The following is a 23,986-nucleotide window of genomic DNA, read 5'->3' as shown; positions in this document are numbered from 1 at the left end:
GAGGAGAGTGAAAAAGTTGGCTTAAAGCTCAACATTCAGAAAACTAAGATCATGGCATCTGGTCCCATCACTTCATGAGACATAGATGGGGAAAAGTGGAAACAGTGTCAGACTTCATTTTTTTTGGTGGGGTGGGGGTGGGGCTGCAAAATCACTGCAGATGGTGACTGCAGCCATGAAATTAAAAGACTCTTAATCCTTGAAAGGAAAGTTATGACCAACCTAGATAGCACATTCAAAAGCAGAGACATTACTTTGCCAACAGAGGTCCGTCTAGCCAAGGCTATGGTTTTTCCAATGGTCACGTATGGGTGTGAGAGTTGGACTGTGAAGAAAGCTGAGTGCCGAAGAATTGATGTTTTGAACTGTGGTGTTGGAGAAGACTCTTGAGAGTCCCTTGGACTGCAGGGACATCCAACCAGTCCATCCTAAAGATCAGCCCTGGGTGTTCTTTGGAAGGAATGATGCTAAAGCTGAAACTCCAGTACTTTGGCCACCTCATGCGAAGTGTTGACTCATTGGAAAAGACTCTGATGCTGGGAGGGATTGGGGGCAGGAGGAGAAGGGGACAACAGAGGATGAGATAGCTGGATGGCATCACTGACTCGATGGACGTGAGTCTGAGTGAACTCTGGGAGTTGGTGATGGATAGGGAGGCCTGGCGTGCTGTGATTCATGGGGTGGCAAAGAGTCGGACACGACTGAGCAACTGAACTGAACTGATCATCTGTATGTTGATTCTGAGATCCGTTATTTGCATCCCACACTTGCTGTGCTCCTGGCTGAACTCCAACTGTCCAGTGGATTTCATCTGTATGCCTCACTTCAGACATTGCTCATTATCTTTCTTGCCCTTCACACTTTATTCCTCAGTTGTTTCATGTCAGGAGTAAGTGGAACTCAAGTGCTTAGTCTAGAAAGGTGAATGTTTGATTCCTCCTCTTTCTTCACTTCTTTCCTTACTCTCCACAGTTAGAGTCCTTGCAATTCCCTCTTGAATGCATTCACATCTTTTTTTCACTGATAGCCTTAATTTCTCTGGCTACTTCTCAATTTTTCACATTTTCAAAAGTAACTTTTAATTTCACCCGTTCATGTCTGTTAGTAGGCAGAGCAAGCTAACATTGTAACTAACAACCCCAAGATATTAGTGGCTTAGCAGGGTAGACATTTGTAACTTTCATTGCGAGTGTTCATTTAGGTTGCCTTCTGTGTAGTAGTAATCGAAGAACCCAGGCTCCTTCCATCTTGTGATGCCACCTTCCTCTAGGTGCTGGGAGTTCTGTTCATTCACCTGGCAGTTGGTAAAAGAATCAGAGGATCATGCGTATGAGGTTTTATGGACTGGCTCTGGAAGTGGCTGATAATCATTTTTGGCCTACATTTCATTGGGTAGAGCTTAGTCTGTTTGCCACACCTGTGCAGGAGCCTGAAAAATAAGTCTAGCTATTGAGCCAAGAAGAGAAAACAGATTTGGTGAGCATTTGACCAGAATCTGTCACTTCCTTCTTCCCTAAAACATATCTCAGTTCAGTCGCTCAGTTGTGTCCGACTCTTTTCGACCGCATGAATCGCAGCACGCCAGGCCTCCCTGTCCATCACCAACTCCCGGAGTTCACCCAAACCCATGTGCATTGAGTCAGTGATGCCATCCAGCCATCTCATCCTCTGTCGTCCCCTTCTCCTCCTCCCCCCAATCCCTCCCAGCATCAGAGTCTTTTCCAGTGAGTCAACTCTTCGCATGAGGTGGCCAGAGTATTGGAGTTTCAGCTTTAGCATCAGTCCTTCTGAAGAACACCCAGGACTGATCTCCTTTAGAATGGACATATCTAAGCCAATCCAAATAGCTTCCAGAATTGTCTTTATGATAAAATGTAAAATTCTCAAATGGATTCTGCACATTCTAGAGAAGAGACCCACAAATTGAGTCCACTTACCTTCAGAAGGCATTTCTTCTTGGCTAGTAACAGAATGAATGTGTTGGGAGGTGGGTGTCCAGTAATTTTGTAGAAGGACTCACAGGACTTGGCACATGGCTCTACTCAGGGCTGTGATTTATTACAAGGATACAAAGCAAAATCAGGAAAGCAAACATGCTGAGTCCACCTGCCAATGCAGGATATGCAGATTTGATCCCTGGATCAGGAATATTCCCTGGAGAAGGAAATGGTGACCCATTCCAGTATTCTTGCCTGGGAAATCCCATGGGCAGAGGAGCCTGCTGGCGTACAGTCCTTGAGGTTGCAAAAGAGTCGGACACAACTTAGTGGTTAAACAACAGCCAAAGAAAACTAAGGCTTTTTCTCCCGTGCCTGAGCCTCTCCCAGTGGGAGTCACACAGGACTCACTTAATTCCTCTACCACTTGTGACAACACATGTGTATGAAATGTTGCCTGGCAGGGAAGCTCATAGAGACTCAGTGCCTCGGTTGGTCATGAAGGCACCTTCTGCCTACCACAGAAAAATTCCAGATTCCCAGAGGGAAAACAGCTGTTCAGTATAAGCCACATTTTTGGGTACAGTTTAGGCACAGTGAGCCTCATTCTGGGAATGGGAATTCTCTCAAAATCCAAGTACTGACAACAGCCAAGAGCCAACCTGGCAAGTCTTCCTAAGGAGAAGCAGTCTCAGGCCTTCTCTGTTAAATTAACTCTTTTCTGCACAGGGAATGAGGTTCAGACCTCTCTAGATTGGGATTTCTGTATAGAGAATCTTGGAATATGCAAAAAACTTCTATTGACCTTTTGTTTTTGAAAATTACTTTTTTATCAGTGGGGAAAAAAGGTTAATTCCCATCTTAGCTTCTTTCATCTGACTTTTCATGTATGGTTACTGTTTGTATTCTTCTAGATAGTCTGCATATAAGGACATATACACACATGTAGCTTGCTTTTATCCCTTAATAGATATTTCCAGTCTTCCTAGGTAGCTCCTCTTTTTTTTTTAGTGTTACATAATATTCCATTTTTTGATTTGCTTAACCAGTGCCCTTTTGGTGGATCCCAGGCAGTTCTGAGTAAGTTTTTTAAAGAGTTGGTCATTTCCTGGATGAAAAAGGAATCAATTAAAAGACAAAGTGCAGAGATAGGGGGGCTTAGGGGCCTAAAGCTCTTTTTTTTTTTTATATGATGTATTATTTATCTGAAATTCAAATTTAGTTATCCTACTTTTTTACTTTTTGGCCACACTGTGCAGCATATGCTGAAGCTCTTATTTTTCATCACTTTCTGTAAGATTGGTGATACTTATATCAGGAAATGGCATTAAAACAATTAGATTCTTTAAAATACTTATTTGGAAGTTATAATACAAGTTGTGTTTTTTAAATCCTGTATCTCCTGCCCTATTATAACTATGTCATAATTCTTCTACTTAGTAGCTGCAAGTTCAGCTATTTCTCTTTAAAGTTGGGATAATATCTTCCTCAACAAGTTACCAGGTTTAAATAAACGGACATAGTTGACCCTTGAACAATGTGAGAGTTGGGGCACCAACCCCATTGCAATAAAAAACTCATGGGCAGCTTTACTGTTGGCTCTTTTTATCTACAGATAAAAAGTTGGTTCAACCAACTTTGGGTGTGGTACTGCAGTATGTATTTATTGAACAAAAATCCACATAAAAGAGGACCCTCTCAATTCAAACCCTTGTTTAAGGGTCAGCTGTAGGTAAAATGCTTAGACTAATTCTAATTATTAAAGTATTTGTTGTGATTATGCTTCTGTAAGTTATCCTATTATGTACACAGTAATTATAACTAGAATTTTAATAAGTGAGCCAACATTTTGGATGAATGACTTGGAGCTGTACACAGTAAATCTAGAGTCCCTGCCTACTGGAGAAATATTAAACATCAGGATATATATTTAAGTTAGGGCGGGTTTGATCCCTGGGTCAGGAAGATCCCCTGCAGAAGGAAATAGCAACTCCAGTATTCTTGCCGGGAAAATCCATTGCACAGAAGAGCTTGGCAGGCTACAGGGCATGGAATCGAGAAGAGCTGGACTCAACTTAGCGACTGAACAACAACAAGGGTTTAGTTGGTCATGAAGTGAGCTCTTTTAAGGAAACCAAAGTGAAAAGTGGGACATCGGGGAAAATTAGTATTGGTTGCTTCTGGATGCAAGAGTAGATACTTACTCTGATTTATATGGGCCATAGCACTTTACAGCTTTGTCCAGTATGGTAGTACTACCCACATGCGGCTTAGTGCGGCACAGGGGAACTTAGTTTCCCAACCAGGGATTGAACTTAAGTCCCCTGCATTTGAAGTGCATAATTTTAACCAGTGGACTGCCAGGGAAGTCCTTATTTTGCACAAAGATAAGTTAAAATTAAGTAATATTTTAGAAATTGAGCCTTTTGGTCACTAGTCACATTTCAGTAGCCGCATGTTCGTAGCTGCCATATTGAACTGTGCAGTTGTAGAACATGTTGGGAATGAGAAAAGAAGGCTCAACTCAGCCTCTTTTAGTCAGAATGCTACTTTTAAAGACTTAGTAAAGAGAACAGACTTGTAGACACAGTCAGGAAAGGAGAGGGACGGAAAATTGAAAGAGTCACATTGAAACAAACCTTTGTTGTTCAGTCCTTTGGGATTGTTTGCCACCCCATGGACTGCCGCATGCCAGGCCTCCCTGTCCTCCATCATCTCCTGGAGCCTGTTCAGACTCATGTCCATTGAGTTGATGATGCCATCCGACCGTCTTGTCCTCTGTCGTCCCCTTCTTCTGCCTTCAGTCTTTCTCAGCATCAGGATATTTTCTAATGAGTCAGCTACCATATGTAAAATAGCCAGTGGGAATTTGCCGAATGATGCTAACTGGTGCTCTGTGACAAACTGGAGGGGTGGGATGGGGGTTCAAGAGCAAGGGGACATATATGTATCTATGACTGATTAATGTTGATATATGGCAGAAGCTAACACAATATTGTAAAGCAGTTATCCTCCAATTAAAAAAGCCTATCACAGGCAGAGCCTAAAAAAAAAAAGACTTAGAGAAGAATTTTCAAGGTCAGACTTTGGTATTAGTAGAGAATACCTAAGAATTCTGTGTGTTTTTAATAATGGAAGTTGGGGGTTCAGTAAACCTGATAGCCTTGGGCCTAGTCTATTTGGCTTTTTTGCGGGGGCTTCTCAAAGTACCTATTGATACCATATTTAAATCTAGAGCAAGCAAGTTAGGTGATACTATGCAGGTTGCTGGCCTCTGCTATGAATAACCAAATTACCTTTACAAAGATGTCTCTGCTCTAGCCAAAAAAGGAATCAGTGGGAGGGACTTTCCTTATGTTACAACAACAGACTGTGTCAAGTTATACTTTTCTTAAACTAATCCCAGAGCTATTTGTAAAATCGGTGGTTTTGTAGCTTTAAAATTCACAAAAACCCATCTCCAGAGTTTAAAATGCAGTGTTCTGTTCTCTTTCCCCGAAGATTTTGACTCTTGGTGTAAGGTGATGTTTAGGAATCATCATTTTTGGCCATGCCATGCAGCTTGCATGATCTTAGTTCCCTGATTAGGGACTGAACCTGGGCCCACAGCAGTGAAATCTTGGAGTCCTAACCACCGGACTGCTAGGGAATTCCCAGGAATGAGCTTTTTTAAAAAATTTTATTTTTTTTTTGGCTGTGCTGTGTCTTCCTTGATGTGCAAGCTATTCTCTAGTTGTGGTGTGCAATCTTTTCATTGTGATGGCTTCTCTTATTGTGGTGGCTTCTCTTCCGTGGAGCTTAGGCTCTGGGGGGTGTGGGCTTACGTTGTGGCACGTGGGCTCAGTAGTTGCAGCTCCTGGGCTTTAGAGCACAGGCTCAGTAGCTGTGGCAAATGGACTTACTTGTTTCTCGACATATGGGATCTTTCCGAATCAGGGATGTCTCCTGCATTGGTAGGCAGATTCTTTACCACTGAGCCACCAGGGAAGCCCCAGGAATCAGCATTTTAAATACTGCTCCCCCCCCCCTCCCCTTTATATACAATTGCCTTGTTGCAAGCATTGCAGTAAATTCTGTATTCGGCTAAGCTCCTTGAGGTCAGTGTTTATTTTTGTGTTTTCTGTAGCATCTAAAGTATGCACATGGTATATGGTTAGGCCCAACTGTGAATTAATAGGAAGGTACAGGCCATCTCTAGAAGATGATTCTTATGGTGTAGTATAGTGGAGTAAACTGCAAAAGAATCATTTGACATTTTGTATAATCCTGATAAAATAAGGAATAATAATAGTGAAACTTTCCAATTAAAAATATTTTCAAAGTTTAATGAACTTGATCTTGTTTATGTAGTAAGATTTATGTTGGTTTTATGCTTGAAAGAGCTACACATACTTTAATAAACCCCAAATTATTGACAGTCATCTTGAGCAAGAAGTTTCACTTACATAAATATATGATACATTCAGAGCATTTTTTTCAAGACATTCAAAAATTTTAAATTGAAGTGCTTAAAGATAAAGCCTTGTCCTTTTTATTTAGTACTGACTTTTAGAAAAATGTGAATGTATTTTGAGCCCAACATTAAAAATAATGATGTAAAAGTAAAGATGTAACTTTAGTTTGAGAATTTGCATAGCAGCATTGCAACTGTGTTGGATGCCATTTGAACAGAGAAGACAAGAGATTTAAGGGTTTCAGTTGCTCCTGTCAGGAGCCATCAACTCCGCTTTACCATATCATCACGGAGACCAGTCAGTCACAACTTGGTCTGCCTGTTTACCCTTCTTGGCATGTGGTATGTAAACTTCCTCAGCAGCTCCACCGAAAAGATTGACAGTTGCTTACTTTTCAGCTAGCTGTTAAAGGTGATGTTGAGGTGAAAGAGCATCATCTACTGTGCTTATGATGGGTACCTTCTGTTGTTCCCATGAGGACTTAGGAGATCCTTATCTCTGCTATACCTTCTGCCCCTTAAAGATAAACCCTTTTGGGAAAGCTTTGGTATAGCTGAGAGATTCCCAGGAGGTGCAGTGGTAAAGAATCCACTTGCAAGTACAGATGGGGTTTCCACCCCTGGGTTGGGAAGATCCTCTGGAGGAGGAAATGGCAACCCACTCCAGTATTCTTGCCTGGAAAATTCCATGGTCAGAGGAGCCTGTAGTCCACAAGGAGTCGAACACAACTGAGCTAGCTACTGGAGAGACAGAGAGCACTGGCTCAGTAGTTGTGGCAAATGGACTTAATTGTTCCTTGACAGGTGGGATCTCCCCAATTCAGGGATTGAACCCATATCTTGTGCATCATTGGCAGGCAGATTCTTTACCACTGAGGCACCAGGGAAGCCCTAGGAATCAGCATTTTGAGTACTGCAGAGAGAGAGAGAGAGAGAGACACACACACACACACACGGTATAGCTGAGGCCTAATTTTACAAATGGGGAGGGGGAAGCATATATGTTCAGTCACTTATTCAAGGTCATTTACCCTTTTGTTACATGTAGTTAATGGTCTTAATGGCTTTAAATTTTGAATTTTTAAAAATAATTGCTTAAACTTACCTTAAATTTTTTACTTTGTAAAAATTACCATATACTTATAAAAATTTAAATACAACTTGAGTACAAAGTCAATTTTTGGAAATCTCATCATGTGCTGGTAATTCCTGCTTATAATTATGAAGGTAATACATGCCCCCATCCCCGGTTTTGTTAAGAAAAATTCTTTCACATGTACAGAAAAAAGAATAGTACAGTGAACAACCCTGTAACGTCTTCCTAGATTCAAGTTAACATTCTGCCATGTTTATTTTCTCTACATTTCTATATTTTTACTGAAGTATTTGATCACAAATGTTTCAGCATGCATCTCCTACAAATTAAGACTTTCTGGCATATGCATGTGTACATGCTCAGTTGTGTCCGACTCTTTGCGACCTCATGGACTATATAGCCTGCCAGGCTCCTCTGTCCATGGGATTTTCTGGGTAAGAATACTGGAGTGTTTGCCATTTTCTTCTCTGGGATTTTCCTGACCCAGGGATAGAAACCGCATCCTGCGTTGCAGGCAAATGCTTTATTGCTGAGCCACTGGGGAAGCCCTGTACTATTGGTGATTCTTGCCTGAATTGGTTTTTATACTGGGCAGGGATATTACAAAATGGCAACTTAATCTTTTATACTTTTAAAATTTGTTAGCCAGCACATTTCTGTATGAGGTACATCTTGTCCTTCCTCTTTAAGGGTAATAATGGATTCAGGAATTCTCATTCACTGTGTTACGGTCATAGGCAATTTTTTTTTACCCTGTGATTTATTGGAAGGAACTTTTACCCATAGTAGCGTACTGCAATTACAGGTTAGATAACACATTTTCATTTAATCTTATAACTATGTCAGAATGCTTAACTGTTTGGATTTTATTTTCATCTGCACACATGAACTTAGAATTCATAGAAAGAAATTTGTGGCTGCCAAAAGTAAATTTGATCACCAGTGTGGATTCACAAATGTGTGTTCCATGTTCTGTTCCCTCAAGCATTTCTAAGTGATGTGGCATTTGGGGTAAATAATAGAAACATTGTTGGTAAGTCCCTTCTGGTGCTCAAATAGACTTAGCATTAGTAACAGTCCTTTTAATTGGCTCTTGTGTCTTTCTGACATTATCCCCCTGAAACTTGTGAGTGTTTCCCGTTTTTGTCACAGGATGATCCAAACTCACCTTGCGTCTTCCTTGTTTAAAAATCCTGAAATTAGTCATATCTCCAAGGAATCTTGATTCTTCTTAGTATTTAGAAACCAAGATCCAGAAGTTAGATGAGTTCCTTGCTTCCAGGGTATCATTGTTTCTAGGGCTTTTAAAAGTAAGGTAAGTTTAAGGTGTATAATATATTGGTTTGATACATTTATAATGTAATATGATTGTCTTTGTAATGTTAGCTAATACATCTGTCAGCATCATATAATTATTTCTTATGGTGAGAACAATTATGGTCTTAATAAGTTTAATGTTTATTATACAGTTTTGTTGTCCATGATCACTGTACTGTGTATTAGATCCCTGGGACTTATTTGCTAGTTGCAAGTATGTACCTTTTAAACATACATTCCCTCACCCCCTGGGTAACCACCATTCCACTATGTTTTTTCAAGTTTGATTTTTTAACATTTTAACTTATTTTTTATTGAGTTATACTCAATAGTTACAGGCGTACATCACAATGATTTGAAATTTGCATATATTTCAAAATGATCACAAGTCTAAATGTTTATTATTACACATAGTTGTTAAATCTGTTTTTTCCCTTTTTTCCTGACTTCTCAGATTTATTCTATTAATCACTATAGTCAGCATGTTGTATATTATATCCCCAGGACTTAAACTTTATAACTGGAAGCTTGTACCTTTTGACCACCTTCTCATACTTAATGCATACACCTCTGGCAACCATCAGTCAGTTATCAGTTCTCTGTATAAGTTTGATGGTAGTTGTTTTTTTTTTAAGATTCCACATAGAAGGGAAGTAAGTCATAGTCTTTGACTTATCTCACTTAGCATAATGTTCTCAGACCCAACCACATTGGGACAAATGGCAGGATATTTTTCCCCCTCATGGCTGAAGAGAATTCCATTGTATGCAGAGTTGACCCTTGAATGATATGGAATTAGGGGCATGAATTCCCACATATAACTTTGAGTTATATGAGTTGGTGTCAGTATGTGCAGTTTGGCGTCTAGCCACAGATCATACAGTGCCATAGTACATATTTAGTGTAAAAACCTTTGTGAAACCTTCGTTTGGTGGACCCACTCAGTTCAAGCCTGTGTCTTTCAAGGATCCATTGTACGTACTACATCTTCATATGTTCGCCCATTGACAAAAACTTAAGTTATTTCCATATTGGCTATTGTGAATAATGCTGCAGTAAATACAGGAGTACAAATATCTCTTTAATAACCTGTTTTCATTACTTTTGGATGTATATGCAAGTGGGATTGTTGGATTGTATGGTTGTTTATTAATATCTTGAGGAACCTCTACATTCTCCATAGTGGCTGAACAAGTTTATAATTCCAACAGCAGTATATAGGGCTTCTCTTTTCTCCACATCCTTGCTAACTCCTCTTGTCTTACTGTTGATAGCCATCCTTACAGATGTGAGATGATACCCTGGTTTTGATTTGCATTTCCCCCAAGGATTAGTGATGTTTAGCACTTTTAATGTTGGCTAGCTGTTCTGCTGTCTTCTTTGTCCACCTAGTTCCTCTGCTCATTTTAAAATCAGATTTGGGACTTACCTGGTGGTCCAGTGGCTGAGACTCAGAGCTCCCAGTGCAGGGGTGGGGGGTTCAATCCATGGTTGGGAAACTAGATTTTAGATGATGCAACAAAGAATTCCCACAGCTTAAATATTTTTTTTTAAGTCATATTTGTTTTTCTTACTGAATTGTATGAGTTCTTTATAAACTTTGGATATTAACCTCTTGATACATGGTTTGCAAGTATTTTCTCCATTCTATAGGTTGTCTTTTCATTTTATTCTTTTGTTATACTGAAGCTTTTAAGTTTGTTGTGGCCTGATTTTGTTCTTTTTTATGATTGCCTTGGCTATTCAGGATCCTTTGGTTACATACAAATTTAGAATTTTTTTTTTTCCTATGGAAAAGGCCATTGGAATTTTGATATTATGTTGAATTTATTGATCGCTTTGGGTTGCATGGACATTTTAACAGTATTAAGTAACACTTTCCTTCCTGTATTTATTACTATTATTTTTCTGACGCTTGCTTTCAACAAAGACTTGTAGTTTTTGTTGTTCAATCTAATATATTTTATTAGACTCAGGAAATTTTTATTTATTTGGCTGCACTAGGTCTTAGTGGCATGTGGGTCTTAGTTAAGACCTAGTGGCACTAAGTTTAGTTTGCAGCATGTGGGACCTAGTTTCCTGACCAAGGATTGAACCTGGGCCCCCTTTGTTGGGAGAATAGAGTCTTCAACCACTGGGTCACCATAGAAGTCCCAGAAATTTTTCAAATGAGTTCCTGTTGATACTTATATTTCAAATAAAATATTTCAGGTTTTTTAAACTTTTATCTTTTTTAAAAAGCTTTTAAAAAGCTTGGGGCTGGTGCACTGGGACGACCCAGAGGGATGGAATGGGGAGGGAGGAGGGAGGAGGGTTCAGGATGGGGAACACATGTATACCTGTGGCGTATTCATTTTTATATTTGGCAAAACTGATACAGTTATGTAAAGTTTAAAAATAAAATAAAATTTAAATTAAAAAAATAAAAAAAATAAATAAAAAATAAAATAGCACAACTACTGTAAAAATATATATATATATATTTTTTTCATTGAAGGATAATTGCTTTATAGAATTTTAGTGTTTTCTATCAAACTAAACTTTGATCTTTACTACATTGATCTGCACTGATTCCGGATGCCTATTCATTTATTTGCTGTGTCCAGTAATATATAAATGTAGCTTAGAATTGCAGTAAAATATTACTGCTAAAAGTAAACCTGTTGAGTCAGATTTCTTTGATTTCTTTCTGTCCTTAAAAATATATCCCACTCTACATCAAGAATGTTCAGGATACTGTGTTAGTTGAAATATTTGTTTTTACTGTGTTCTTTATTATCAGCTTGATACTCGGGTTCATTTATGCTTTTTGTTAGTTTTTTTCTTATTAAATATCAAAGATGTAAATAATGGTTCAGAAGTCAAAACCATATAAAAGGTATAATCAGTGAATTTTTGTTCTGATTCCTGTGTCTGCTACCCACTTCTCACCCACTCCAGTGTAGGTAGCTTTTTATTAGTTAATGGCTGATCTTTCCATGTATTTTTTGCAACAACAACAAAAAAAAAGCAACTGTGTTTATGTGTGCATATATATAAAATAAAAAGTGGCATTTATAGAAATTAAAGCTTTAAACAAAGAGTAGAGTACTTTGTACATTATCCGAGATGTATGTTCTCCAGTCACCAACTCATGACCATTCCTTTGCTAGGATAAATATTGCAGTGAATAATACTGTGTATATGTTATGTTACATGTGTGACGTGTATAGATTTCTTAGTGGACTTTAAAAAAATGGAATTTTAAATGAAAGCCTCTCTGTAGTCTCTGTTAATCTATAGCTTGTTTTCTCTGCACATGTAAACATAGATGTGTTTATGTGATGGCATCATGCTATTCAGAGTACTGCAGCTTTTCACTCAGTGTCATGAATATTCTTTTATGTTAACACTTAAAGGATTAACTGTAAACCACAACTGCCTGGTATTCCTTAGATTGGATGTTCAGGAAATAATTTTTAATATTGTGTAGTGTTTTTCATTTAAAATGTGAAATAATTTTATATAAGTTGGACTTCTACGTACCATTTTATAAGCTTTTCTTCATTCTGCACTGTATAGTGGATGTTTATAGCAAAACTACATTTTAAATGTCTAGTTCACATGTAGGGTGGGATTCCATTGGATGTAGGTAGATAATCCTTTTACTGCTATATATGTGTGTGTGTGTGTGTGTGTGTGTGTGTGTGTGTGTGTGTGTGTGTAAAAGATACTAGAGACAATATACATGTATACTTTGAGCAATATATATACATATGTTCCAAAGAATAGCAAGAAGAGATAAGAAAGCCTTCCTCAGTGATCAGTGCAAAGAAATAGAGGAAAACAACAGAATGGGAAAGACTAGGGATCTCTTCAAGAAAATTAGAGATACCAAGGGAACATTTCATGCAAAGATGGGCTTGATAAAGGACAGAAATGGTATGGACCTAACACAAGCAGAAGATACTAAGAAGAGGTGGCAAGAATACACACAAGAACTGTACAAAAAAGAGCTTCATGACTCAGATAATCACGATGGTGTGATTACTCACCTAGAGCCAGACATCCTGGAATCTGAAGTCAAATGCACCTTAGAAAGCATCACTACGAACAAAGCTAGTGGAGGTGATGGAATTCCAGTTGAGCTATTTCAAATCCTGAAAGATGATGCTGTGAAAGTGCTGCACTCAATATGCCAGCAAATTTGGAAAACTCAGCAGTGGCCACAGGACTGGAAAAGGTCAGTTTTCATTCCAATCTCAAAGAAAGGCAATGCCAAAGAATGCTCAGGCTCCCGCACAATTGCACTCATCTCACACGCTAGTAAAGTAATGCTCAAAATTCTCCAAGCCAGGCTTCAGCAATACGTAAACCGTGAACTTCCAGATGTTCAAGCTGGTTTTAGAAAAAGCAGAGGAACCAGAGATCAGATTGCCAACATCCGCTGGATCATGGAAAAAGGAAGAGAGTTCCAGAAAAACATCTATTTCTGCTTTATTGACTATGCCAAAGCCTTTAACTGTGTGGATCACAATAAATTGTGGAAAATTCTGAAAGAGATGGGAATACCAGACCACCTAACCTGCCTCTTGAGAAACCTATATGCAGGTCAGGAAGCAACAGTTAGAACTGGACATAGAACAACAGACTGGTTCCAAATAGGAAAAGGAGTACGTCAAGACTGTATGCTGTCACCCTACTTATTTAACTTCTGTGCAGAGTACATCATGAGAAACGCTGGGCTAGAAGAAGCACAAGCTGGAATCAAGATTGCCGGGAGAAATATCAATAACCTCAGACATGCAGATGACACCACCCTTATGGCAGAAAGTGAAGAGGAACTAAAAATCCTCTTGATGAAAGTGAAAGAGAGTGAAAAAGTTGGCTTAAAGCTCAACATTCAGAAAACGAAGATCATGGCATCTGGTCCCATCACTTCATGAGAAATAGATGGGGAAATAGTGGAAACGGTGTCAGACTTTATTTTTTGGGGCTGCAAAATCACTGCAGATGGTGACTGCAGCCATGAAATTAAAAGACGCTTACTCCTTGGAAGGAAAGTTGTGACCAACCTAGATAGCATATTCAAAAGCAGAGACATTCCTTTGCCAAGAAAGGTCCGTCTAGTCAAGGCTATGGTTTTTCCAGTGGTCATGTATGGATGTGAGAGTTGGATTGTGAAGAAGGCTGAGCGCCAAAGAATTGATGCTTTTGAACTGTGGTGTTGGAGAAGACTCTTGAGGGTCCCTTGGACTGCAAGGAGATCCAGCCAGTCCATTCTAAAGGAAATCAGTCCTGGGTGTTCTTTGGAAGGAATGATGCTAAAGCTGAAACTCCAGTACTTTGGCCACCTCATGCGAAGAGTTGACTCATTGGAAAAGACTCTGATGCTGGGAGGAATTGGGGGCAAGAGGAGAAGGGGACGACAGAGGATGAGATGGCTGGATGGCATCACCGACTCGATGGACCTAAGTTTGAGTGAACTCCGGGAGTTGATGATGGACAGGCAGGCCTTGCAGCTCGTGGGATCGCAAAGAGCGACTGAACTGAGCTGAACTGAATGTATACATATATTGTTTCTAATATCTTTAATATTAGGAAAAGTACCAAGAATACACTTAAACAATCTTTGTCTTCCAGAGTTGCTGTTTTAATCTTTACATAGCTATATCCTTGGTAGATTTCTTTTATCCCTGGTAGATTTTTTGAAAATTAATTTGCTGTTTATTTGGCTGTACCCAGTCTTAGTTGGCAGCATGTGGGATCTACAGTCTTTGTTGCAGCATGTGGAATCTTCTAGTTGTGGCATTTGGGATCTTTTTTAGTTGCAACATTCAAACTCTTACTTGAGGCCTGCAAACTGTTAATTGCGGCATATGAGATCTAGTTCCCTGACCAAGGATTGAACCTGGGCCCCCTGCATTGGGAGTGTGGAGTCTTAGCCACTGCACCACTTGAGAAGTCCCTGAAGTTAGTAATTATTTAGCAGTTTGAATCCCTGATATATATGGAGACTAAAACTAGGCATTGCATATGCACATGAAATGCTCCTGGGCCACAGATCCCTTACAGTTGAGGAGTATCTAAGAATCTCAGATTTAGTGATCTTGAAATAATTTAACATCTAAACATTTTGATGGAAAGCTTTTGAAAGACACTTTATTGTTTTGCACTTATCTATTTCAATAAAGATGGCCTATAAAGACATTGTGACCCAATTTATATACACATTATGATGCTAAAGGTTAATTGGAAGGGTCTTAACAACTTGATAGGGCAGCTACTGAGGCAGTTAAATTAAAAATTATCTATCATTTACTCTCATGTGATTGTACTTCTGACTAGGAAAATTTCAGTGGATTGTCATACCTTTTGGTAGAGTCGGAATATAAGTGCAAAATCCTAAGCTTCAGTTTATAGTTTTTCAGATATGCAGTGAACTCCTTGTATGGGCCATGTAGTGCTTGTAATAAATTGATGAACAGTAAACAATTATGATCACTGCTTTCGTGGAACTTTCATATGAAGAGATAGGCAAATATGTTACCCATGTTTGGTGATATAATGTGGAAAGAAAAAAGACTGGTTGGGGGGGGCGGGGCGCGGATTGCAATTTAGACAGGGTAATACTGAGAAGGTGACATTTGTGTAGACTTGAAGTAATTAGCCATATTGGCATCTGGAAGAAGATGGTTCCAGGCAGAGGAATCTAAGGTAAGAGTATGCTGGAGAAGCAGCCAGGAGGCCTCTGTAGCTAAAGGGAACTGAGCAGAGGGGAGTGAAGAAGAAGGCTAGAACAGCACCAGTGGCTAGGTTCCCTCAAGCTGTGTTTATTCATAGGCCATTGTAAGGGCTCGGGCTTCCATTCTGAGTCATTGGAGGGTTTTGAGCACAGGATGACCTGAGTGTTTTATATTTGGAAAGTCTTATTGTCGTGTTGAGAATAGACTGGTGTGGAGCAAGGGTGGAAACAGGGACACTAGTTAGGAGGTTAACATAGTAATCCCAGTGAGAGATAATGATTCTTGGTTATAGCTGTGGTGAGAAATGAATAGATTCTGTAGAGCCAAAAGAATTTTTTGACTGATTACGGTGAATGGGAAATCTAAGAATTTGGCCTGAGTAACTTAAAGATGGAGTTGGTATCAACTGAGATGGGTAAAACAGGTACAGGGATCGAGCCCATGCCCCTGGCACTGGAAGCACGGAGTCTTAACCACTGGACTGCCAGGGAAATCCCAGGGGCTCATTTTTGAACACGTTGTAGCTGAGGTGTCATTAGGAAATTAAATAATATAGTTCTAGATATATGAGAGAAATTTGGGTTGGAGATAGAATTTAGAGAAGTTATTGCTATATGTAGTTTCTAACACTGTAAGACGGAAGTATATCAAGAAAGTGAATGTAGAGAAGTCCAAAGATTGCAATACTGTGAGGTCAGAAGAGGAAGGGTTGGTAAAGGAGACTAAGTAAGAGACCAGTGACATGGCATTTTAGAAACAGATTAACAGAAGTGTATCTTGGAGAGACAGATCAGTTTGTCTAAGGCTTCTGGATGGCTAAGGTGATCACATGTCCTAGTTTATACCTGTTGTCTTAGTGTAAATTGTTAATGGTACCCCTTTATTTTCAGAAGCATCCTAGTTTGGTTAATAAATTATGTTGTCACCCTACTAACAGATCTCATAAAGTGAGGGCTCAGTTGGTCATTAGTTTAATGCATTAACTTGCTTATGTAATGAAGATTGACTTGTTGAAAAGTGTGTTAGACTAGTATTTTTATCCTTTGCAGTTCTTTTTTTTTTGCCACGCCTTGCAGCTTCGGGATCTTAGTTCCGGACCAAGGATTGAACCCTGGCCTCCGGCAGTGAAAGCACCAAGTCCTAACCCTTGGACTGCCAGGGAACTCCCTCCTTCGTAGTCTTTAGGTGTTAATGCGAAAAAGTTGTAACCCTTGTTACGGAGTTCATGTCAGTAGAGAAGATATAGTTTGAAGTGCCAAAGCAAGCAGGAATTCATTTTATTGGAAGGTCAGTGAACACTTATTTTGCTGGATTTGTGCTGTACCACAGGTAAACCTGCTTTCCAAGTGGCACTAGGGGTAAAGAATCCGCCTGCCAAAATAGGAGACGCAGAGAGAGACGCTGGTTTGATCCCTGGATTGGGAAGATCCTCTGGAGTAGGAAATGGCAACCCACTCCAACAGTCTTGCCTGGGAAATCCCATGGAGCTGGGTGGGCTTCAGTCCATGGGGTCACAAAAAGAGTTGGACATGACTTAGCAACTAAACAACAATATATTGTAAAGTAACTACTGTTCATATGAATAATATACTTTGAATAATACAAATTTGGGGGGGTTTTTGGCTCCACTGGGTTTGCATTGCAGCTTAAGGGCTTCTTCTCTTGTTGCGGAGCACAGGCTCCAGAGCGTGAGGTCTTGGTAGTTGCGGTGTGCGGCCTCTCTAGTTGTGGCTTGAGGGCTTAGTTGCCCCATGGCGTGTGGGATCTTAGTTCTCTGACCAGGGATTGAACGTGTGTCCCCTGCATTGGTAGGCAGATTCTTAACCACTAGTCCACCAGGAAAGACCTTTAATAATAGAGTTTTAACTGAACACAGCTTATAAAAATTAAAAATACTTTGACTTATACTTGCCACTAAAAACAAGCATTTTATTTTATTGTTGTTATTTGGCTGTACTACGCAGCTTGCAAGACCTTTAGTTCCCTGACCAGGGATTGGTACTGGGACCACGGCAGTGAAAGTGATAGGTCCTAACCACTGAATTGCCAGAGAAATACCCCAAAATGAGCATTTTAGATTTTTAATAAAGAGGTCTTCTTTTGACCCCTTTTATTCACACAGTTCTGGTGATAATGTTATCTGAAGGCATCTTAGCCAAGGATTTCTGACTTTGAGTTTTTATTTTGAACTTGGGAGGGTATTGAGTGGTTTCTTGGACTTTTTTTTTCTGGAAATGACTTGTATATAAGCTGCCTGGTTTAGCTTGGATGTGAATATTCTTGAAACAACCAGTGGTATATATGTGTAGCTCTGTTCATTTTTCCTCTAGTTTCTTTGGCTGATATTTTACCAAAATCTCAAGTAATCTACTTATTCTAAACTTATCTACCCTTCTGATGGGTTTCCCCCCTTTTCCTTAAACTTTTCTTTAAAAAAGAAAGGTGGAAAATAAAATATATACTTGTGGGAAAACAATGTTAGAAACTAAAGAAGATATAAAGGGCAGTCTTCCACACTTTACCTTCTTACTCAGAGGTAGCTATTAAATACTTATTCAACAAAAATTCCTATGTCCTCACCCCCACCTGCAGGATCTTAGTTCCCTGATCTAAGTTCCCTTAGTTCCCTGGGATGAAACCTGGGCCTCGGCAGTGAGAGTCCTAACCACTGGCCTGCCAGGGAATTCCCATCTGTGTCCCTTTTTTTTGTCTTAATAAGTGTCTTTCCTGCACAGTTTTGCTTCATTTCTGTTTAACAGCTGCCTTGTTTCAATATACCATAATTTATTTCTTCTTGTATTTCTTCATATTTAAGCAGTTACTTTTTCCTCTACTTTCTATTTGCTGTGATACACAGTGTTTCACTGAAAATCTGTTTCCTTTGAGTTCTTGAGGTAATATACATCAAAAGATACAGTCTTAATGGTGGAATTATAGTTTCCGGAGTAATGCAAAAATCACTTTCTACAATAATTGCCAATTTGAGTTTCAGAAAAGGTTGTACCAGTTAATAATGTTAACAACCTTGGTGAAATATGCCATCATCATAATATGAAGGAAACAACTTGCTCTAAGAATTTATAGCAAGCATGTTAGTTACATATAATGGATAGATATCATCATTTTATCTTTGACTTCTTATATGGTATTACTTTAGAATAGACAAAAATGCCTTGCCACATCCCCAAGATTCTCTTACTGTTTTTTTTTTCCTCCCCAGGAAGATGTAGAGAAGAATAGCATAGGTAGAAACAAAACAGGACAAAGCAGGGTAGTCTTTCTACATTGTTAAGAAGTTACTAAAGGTTTAAATGCCCTTACCAAGGGTGTTTTTAATCTTCATGAATTTCCTTTACCTTACGTAGTAAGTTCTGATGGTAATGAAGTTATGAGCAGATTTCTGATTATGAAGCTGTGGATAAGCTCAGCTCCTTGCATTCAAAGATTCTTGTGTCAGCAGTGGTACTTGGTGAATTCTTAAAAACTTGGCGGGGGGGGTGGGGGGGCGGGTATCATATGTGTTGTGATACAGAATAGTCCTGTATGTGTTGTGATATAGAATAGTTCCTGACTCAGCAGGTGGTTGGAATTAATAAAATGATAAGCATCCTGTCATTTTAGCTATATTGCTGCTTTTTCCTTTCTAAATTCTGTTACTGAGAAGTTTGAACAGTGCAGGAAGGAATTTGGGTTCTGGGGCCCTTAATTTTAAGTCAGCTGCTCAAATACTGAAACATATATCCTAAAATACAGCTTTAAAACCAAACTACTGTCTGATTCTGAAGCAATACATAAGTAGTAAGGTGAATAAATGGAATCTTTTAAATAAGTTGTATACAGTGTGGGAAGAGGGATTGAGAACGTCAGATGAATGTTTCTTTCCACAAGCCCTAATTTTAGGGTAATACTTCCTTGTGGCTTCTAAAGGATGTAGTGTAAATTATCATTGAAATTGTTACAGGAGAAGCCTCATGTTATAGGACATCTTGCTAAAAATACAATATTTTTTGAAGAGGATGGATGTATTTTCTTTTTATACTGCCCCTACCTAATTTTTCAAACTTGGCATCTTTTTATCAGTAATGGTTGAGACGACATAATTTTTTAAAAGGTCCTTAGTGGTATTTCAGGTCTTAAGATGGAGAATTATTTAACCTCTTTTAATCCTAATAAAAAATTAGCTAATTAAAATTTTTTTTATTCTAAACAGGTGCCATGTTTCAGAACAGAGTAAGACTCCTGGTAAAAAAGAACTGAAGACACTGTACGGACACCAGATATAGGCTGATTACAAAGAAAGCATTAACCTGCCTCTGAGGTGACTAAAGGGGAATAATGGTGATTTTGCGCCGGGCTCGGCCGCCTGCTTCCGCCCCAACCAGCAATGAATCTTGACTCGCTCTCGCTGGCCTTGTCTCAAATCAGCTACCTGGTGGACAATTTAACCAAGAAAAACTACCGAGCCAGCCAGCAGGAAATACAGCATGTAAGTAAACTAGTGAGAAAACAAGAATCATTAAAGGAATGAGTATACAGTGAAGAAAATTGGAAATTTATGTGGGTATGCTGCATGAAAAATAACTTTGCCTCTTATTTCTAGTGATTTCAGCTTAATATATAGAAGAGATCTTATTTCATTGCTTTTTTCTAAATTTTAGGATTCACAGATTATGATTTTTCTATAAAATTTAGGAAATCTGGTCTGTTTCATTTTAGTCGGTCCCGTTTTCTTTTCTGTCTTAAAAACAGTGAGATATACTTCACAAACTATAAAACTGATCCTTTTAAAATGTAAAATTGGCTAGTTTTTAGTATATTTATAAAGTTGTTTGGCTGTCGCCATCTAACTCGAGAATGTTCGCATCACCCCAAGAGGAAACACCTGAATCCATTAGCAGTTGCTTTCCATTTCTCCCTCCCTCCAGCCACTGGCAACCACTAACCTACTTTGTGCCTCCATGGGTTTGTCTTTCTGAACATTTCATATAAATGGAATCATACCATATGAGGCATTTTGTTTCTGCCTTCTTTCACTAGCGTAAGTTTTCAAGGTTAATTCATGTTGAAGCATGCATCTGGATATTTAGGTTTGGTTCCACTTTTTGGCTGTTGTAAATATTGTGGCTATCAACATTCATTTACAAGTTTTGGGTGGATGTTTATTTTAAATTTTGAGAGTATATACCGAAGAATGGAATTGCTTGGTCATATGGTAATTCAGGAGAACTGTGGTGGAAACTCAGTAAAAATCTTGGCCAGCTCCACAGGGAGAACTGGAGTGGATATCACAGTGGTCCTCTGGGGGGGCCCAGATGGCTTGGCCTTTATATCCATCTTGTTGTTTGAGGGCTGCCTCAGAAAGACATGTGTTCTTGGATAATACAATTGCAGCTTAGACGAACACGGAAGGAGCCGATTGCAGGGGCACCTACAACTTCACCTTGAAGTGGGAGATACGGTGGCACTGCCTGGATTTCCCCCAGCAAGGCTCTATGTGGTCAACTTAATAGTATATTATAATTGGTTTGATCGTCTTTTCTACTCTGAAGACCTCAAGGTGTGGGACTGTCCTTTAGTCTCTGTCTCCTATACCTAACCTTTAGTGTTCAAGTGCATTTGAATTGAAATGAAAGAAGGAATAAATTATTTAGTAATTAATTTTGAACATCAATGTTAGAATGTTTGGTTTTAGCCTTGGGCTGAGGTTTTCAGTGTGTACAGATTTTCTTTAGACAAGTGTGGCCTCACTGGTACCTTTGCAGATAGCCCCCTCTCTTAACTTTGAGAATGGTAAGAAATTTAGAACTGGGATGGGAATAGGGTTCTAGTTCTTGACTCTCGATTTCCTTTGGTGATAGGTAAAGGCTTACTGCAGTTCTAAGCTGCCTAGTATTTATTTTTATAAATATTTAGGGGCTTCCCTCGTGGCTCACTGAATGATGCTAAAGCTGAAACTCCAGTACTTTGGCCACCTCATGCGAAGAGTTGACTCATTGGAAAAGACTCTGATGCTGGGAGGGATTGGGGGCAGGAGGAGAAGGGGACGACAGAGGATGAGATGGCTGGATGGCATCACCGACTCGATGGACGTGAGTCTCAGTGAACTCCGGGAGTTTGTGATGGACAGGGAGGCATGGCGTGCTGTGATTCATGGGGTCGCAAAGAGTTGGACACAACTGAGCGACTGAACTGAACTGAACTCGTGGCTCAGACAGTAAAGAATCTGCCTGCAGTGCAGGAGACCCTTGTTCAGTCCCTGGGTTGGGAATATCCCCTGGAGAAGGGATCTTCTCCAGTATTCTTGCCTGGAGAATTCCATGAACTGAGGAGCCTGGTGAGCTATAGTCCATGGAGTCACAAAGAGTTGGACACAACTGAGTGACTGACACTTTTCACTTGTTGTGGCTTAAATAGGTTGACTGGAATTGTGTTCCTTTTGTTCTTTCTTCTGCTGACAAGTAAGAAGAAGGAATATTTATCAGATTTTCTTTAGATGTATGAAATCCCTAAATGTGAATGAGCTGGCTAGTATTACTATGCTATAGGTGAAAAAGCAACTTGAGAATTTAATTTGCCCCCTTAGTCAGGATTTTATGATGTTCTTTAGAGAGTAACTCCTATAGTTGTTATTTTCTTTGAAAATATTTGTTGTCATTATTAAAGAAAATATGAGGACTCTCCTGGTGGTCCATTGGCTAAGACTCTACACTCCCAACGCAGGGGGCCCTGGTTTGATTCCTGGTCAGTGAACTAGCTCCAACATGCTACAACTAAAGATCAAAGATCCCTCATGCTGCTGCCAAGACCTGGTGCTGCCAAATAAACAAACAAATTAGTAAATATTTAAAAAGGTACTATGTAAGTAAAATATAGAAAAATAAAATCAAGCCTGGTTTTCCTACTGAGCTTTTTAATACTTGAGTAATTTTTGATTTGCATTAAAAGTATTTTTATTATAAAAACATTTTATACTATTCTTTAAATGATAGTCTCAATAAATTTAAAAATTTTATTAAAATTTCAATTATTTCATCCATAAAATGTAATAATAAAATTGCAGTTTAAGATTTTATTAAAGATGATCTCAGTCACACACGAGTAGGTATAATAGAACCCCCATGAATCTGTCATCTGGTTTCGTAACCAGTCTTGTTTCATCTAACCCATTCTCTTCAGTTGTTTTAAAGCAGATCCCAGGCATAATTTCATTTATGTCTTACCATAAACCTAATCTCAATACCATTATCACATCTTTTTTTAAAACTCTCAGTAACTTTTTTTTTTAAATGTTATTAGAGTATAGTTGATTTACAGTTGTTGGTTAGTTTCTGGTGTATAGCAGAGTGATTCAGTTTTGTGTATGTATATTATTTTCTGTATTATTTTCCATTATTTTATTACAGGATACTGAATATAATTCTTTTTGTTGTAGAATAGGATGTTTATCCAGTAGGATGTGTTTATCCATTATGTACAATAGTTTGCACCTGCTACTCTCAAATTCCCACTCCTCCTCCAAACCCTTCCCCCTGGCAAAATAGTTCTTAAGCATCAAATATCCAGTTAACATTAGCATTTTTTCAGTTTGCCTCATTTAAAAAAAGGTAAAAACTGTTGACTTGAGTCAGGAGTGCTCCCCCATAGTTTGTTGCATTTTTATTAAATCTCTTAAAATCTGTGTTTTATCCTTCCTTTTTTTTTTTCCCCTTGCAGTTATTTTGTTAAAGAAATCAGATTGTCCGGTAGTTATCCACTGTCTGAATATTGCTGATTACATTCCCAGGGTGGTATTTTACATGTTCTTTACTTTGCTGTAAATTGATAATTAAATTTGGGAGCTTAATCAGATTAAGGTTTTTTTCTCCCTTAGGACAGTTTTATGGGTGGCAGTGTATACTTTATTTAATTAGGAGTTCATAATGTCTAGTCTCTTATTTTTGTGATTTTTGTCAGGCTTTGTTCATTGACTGGATTCATTGATTGTTAAGGATTGCAAAGTGGTAACATTCTAATTGTTAGCATTTTTTATTAGTTGAAATAGTTCTGTAAATGGAAACTTGCCCTTACCACCTGTAATTGTCTGGTTGCCTGAAGTATGATTTATATAGAGGAAGGGCTTGATTCTGTTTGCCAGTTTTCAAAATGACTTGTTTCCTAGCCTCCAAATAAGACCAATGAATGGTTTTTTAATATTAGAAATCTGCGTATTTTTTAATATATTTGATGTGTTTGAATCCATTGACAGTATTCTTGATATTCATCCATTATCCTCTTTGGCCACTGAAAGCTTATTCTTATCAGCTTCCAAGTCCTTTGACCCTATTTTAAATTAAAAAAAAAAATTGCCTCCTTCCTTCCTTGAGCCTTTGTTGCTATGTGGAATTTCTCTAGTGGCAGTGTCCCGGCTTCCCACTGTGGTGTCTTCTCTTGTTGCAGAGCACAAGCTCTAGGTGCACGG

General features: G+C 38.8%; 1 protein-coding gene across 8 annotated transcripts in view; it reads left to right on the top strand.

Moving 5' to 3' along the window:
- CNOT1 (CCR4-NOT transcription complex subunit 1) overlaps nucleotides 1-23,986 on the top strand; it is an 85,416-nt gene that overhangs the window by 8,137 nt on the left and 53,293 nt on the right. For all 8 annotated transcript variants that reach the window (XM_055552279.1, XM_055552280.1, XM_055552278.1 and 5 more), the window contains exon 2: nucleotides 19,739-20,014. In XM_055552279.1, the coding sequence (XP_055408254.1) occupies nucleotides 19,913-20,014 (102 nt within the window). In that variant the 5' untranslated portion in view covers nucleotides 19,739-19,912. The remainder of the gene's footprint in view (nucleotides 1-19,738; nucleotides 20,015-23,986) is intronic.

The sequence above is a fragment of the Bubalus kerabau genome, chromosome 17 (genome assembly GCF_029407905.1).
Source record: "Bubalus kerabau isolate K-KA32 ecotype Philippines breed swamp buffalo chromosome 17, PCC_UOA_SB_1v2, whole genome shotgun sequence".
Lineage (NCBI taxonomy): Eukaryota > Metazoa > Chordata > Mammalia > Artiodactyla > Bovidae > Bubalus > Bubalus kerabau.
This window is presented reverse-complemented; position numbering and strand designations above follow the sequence as displayed.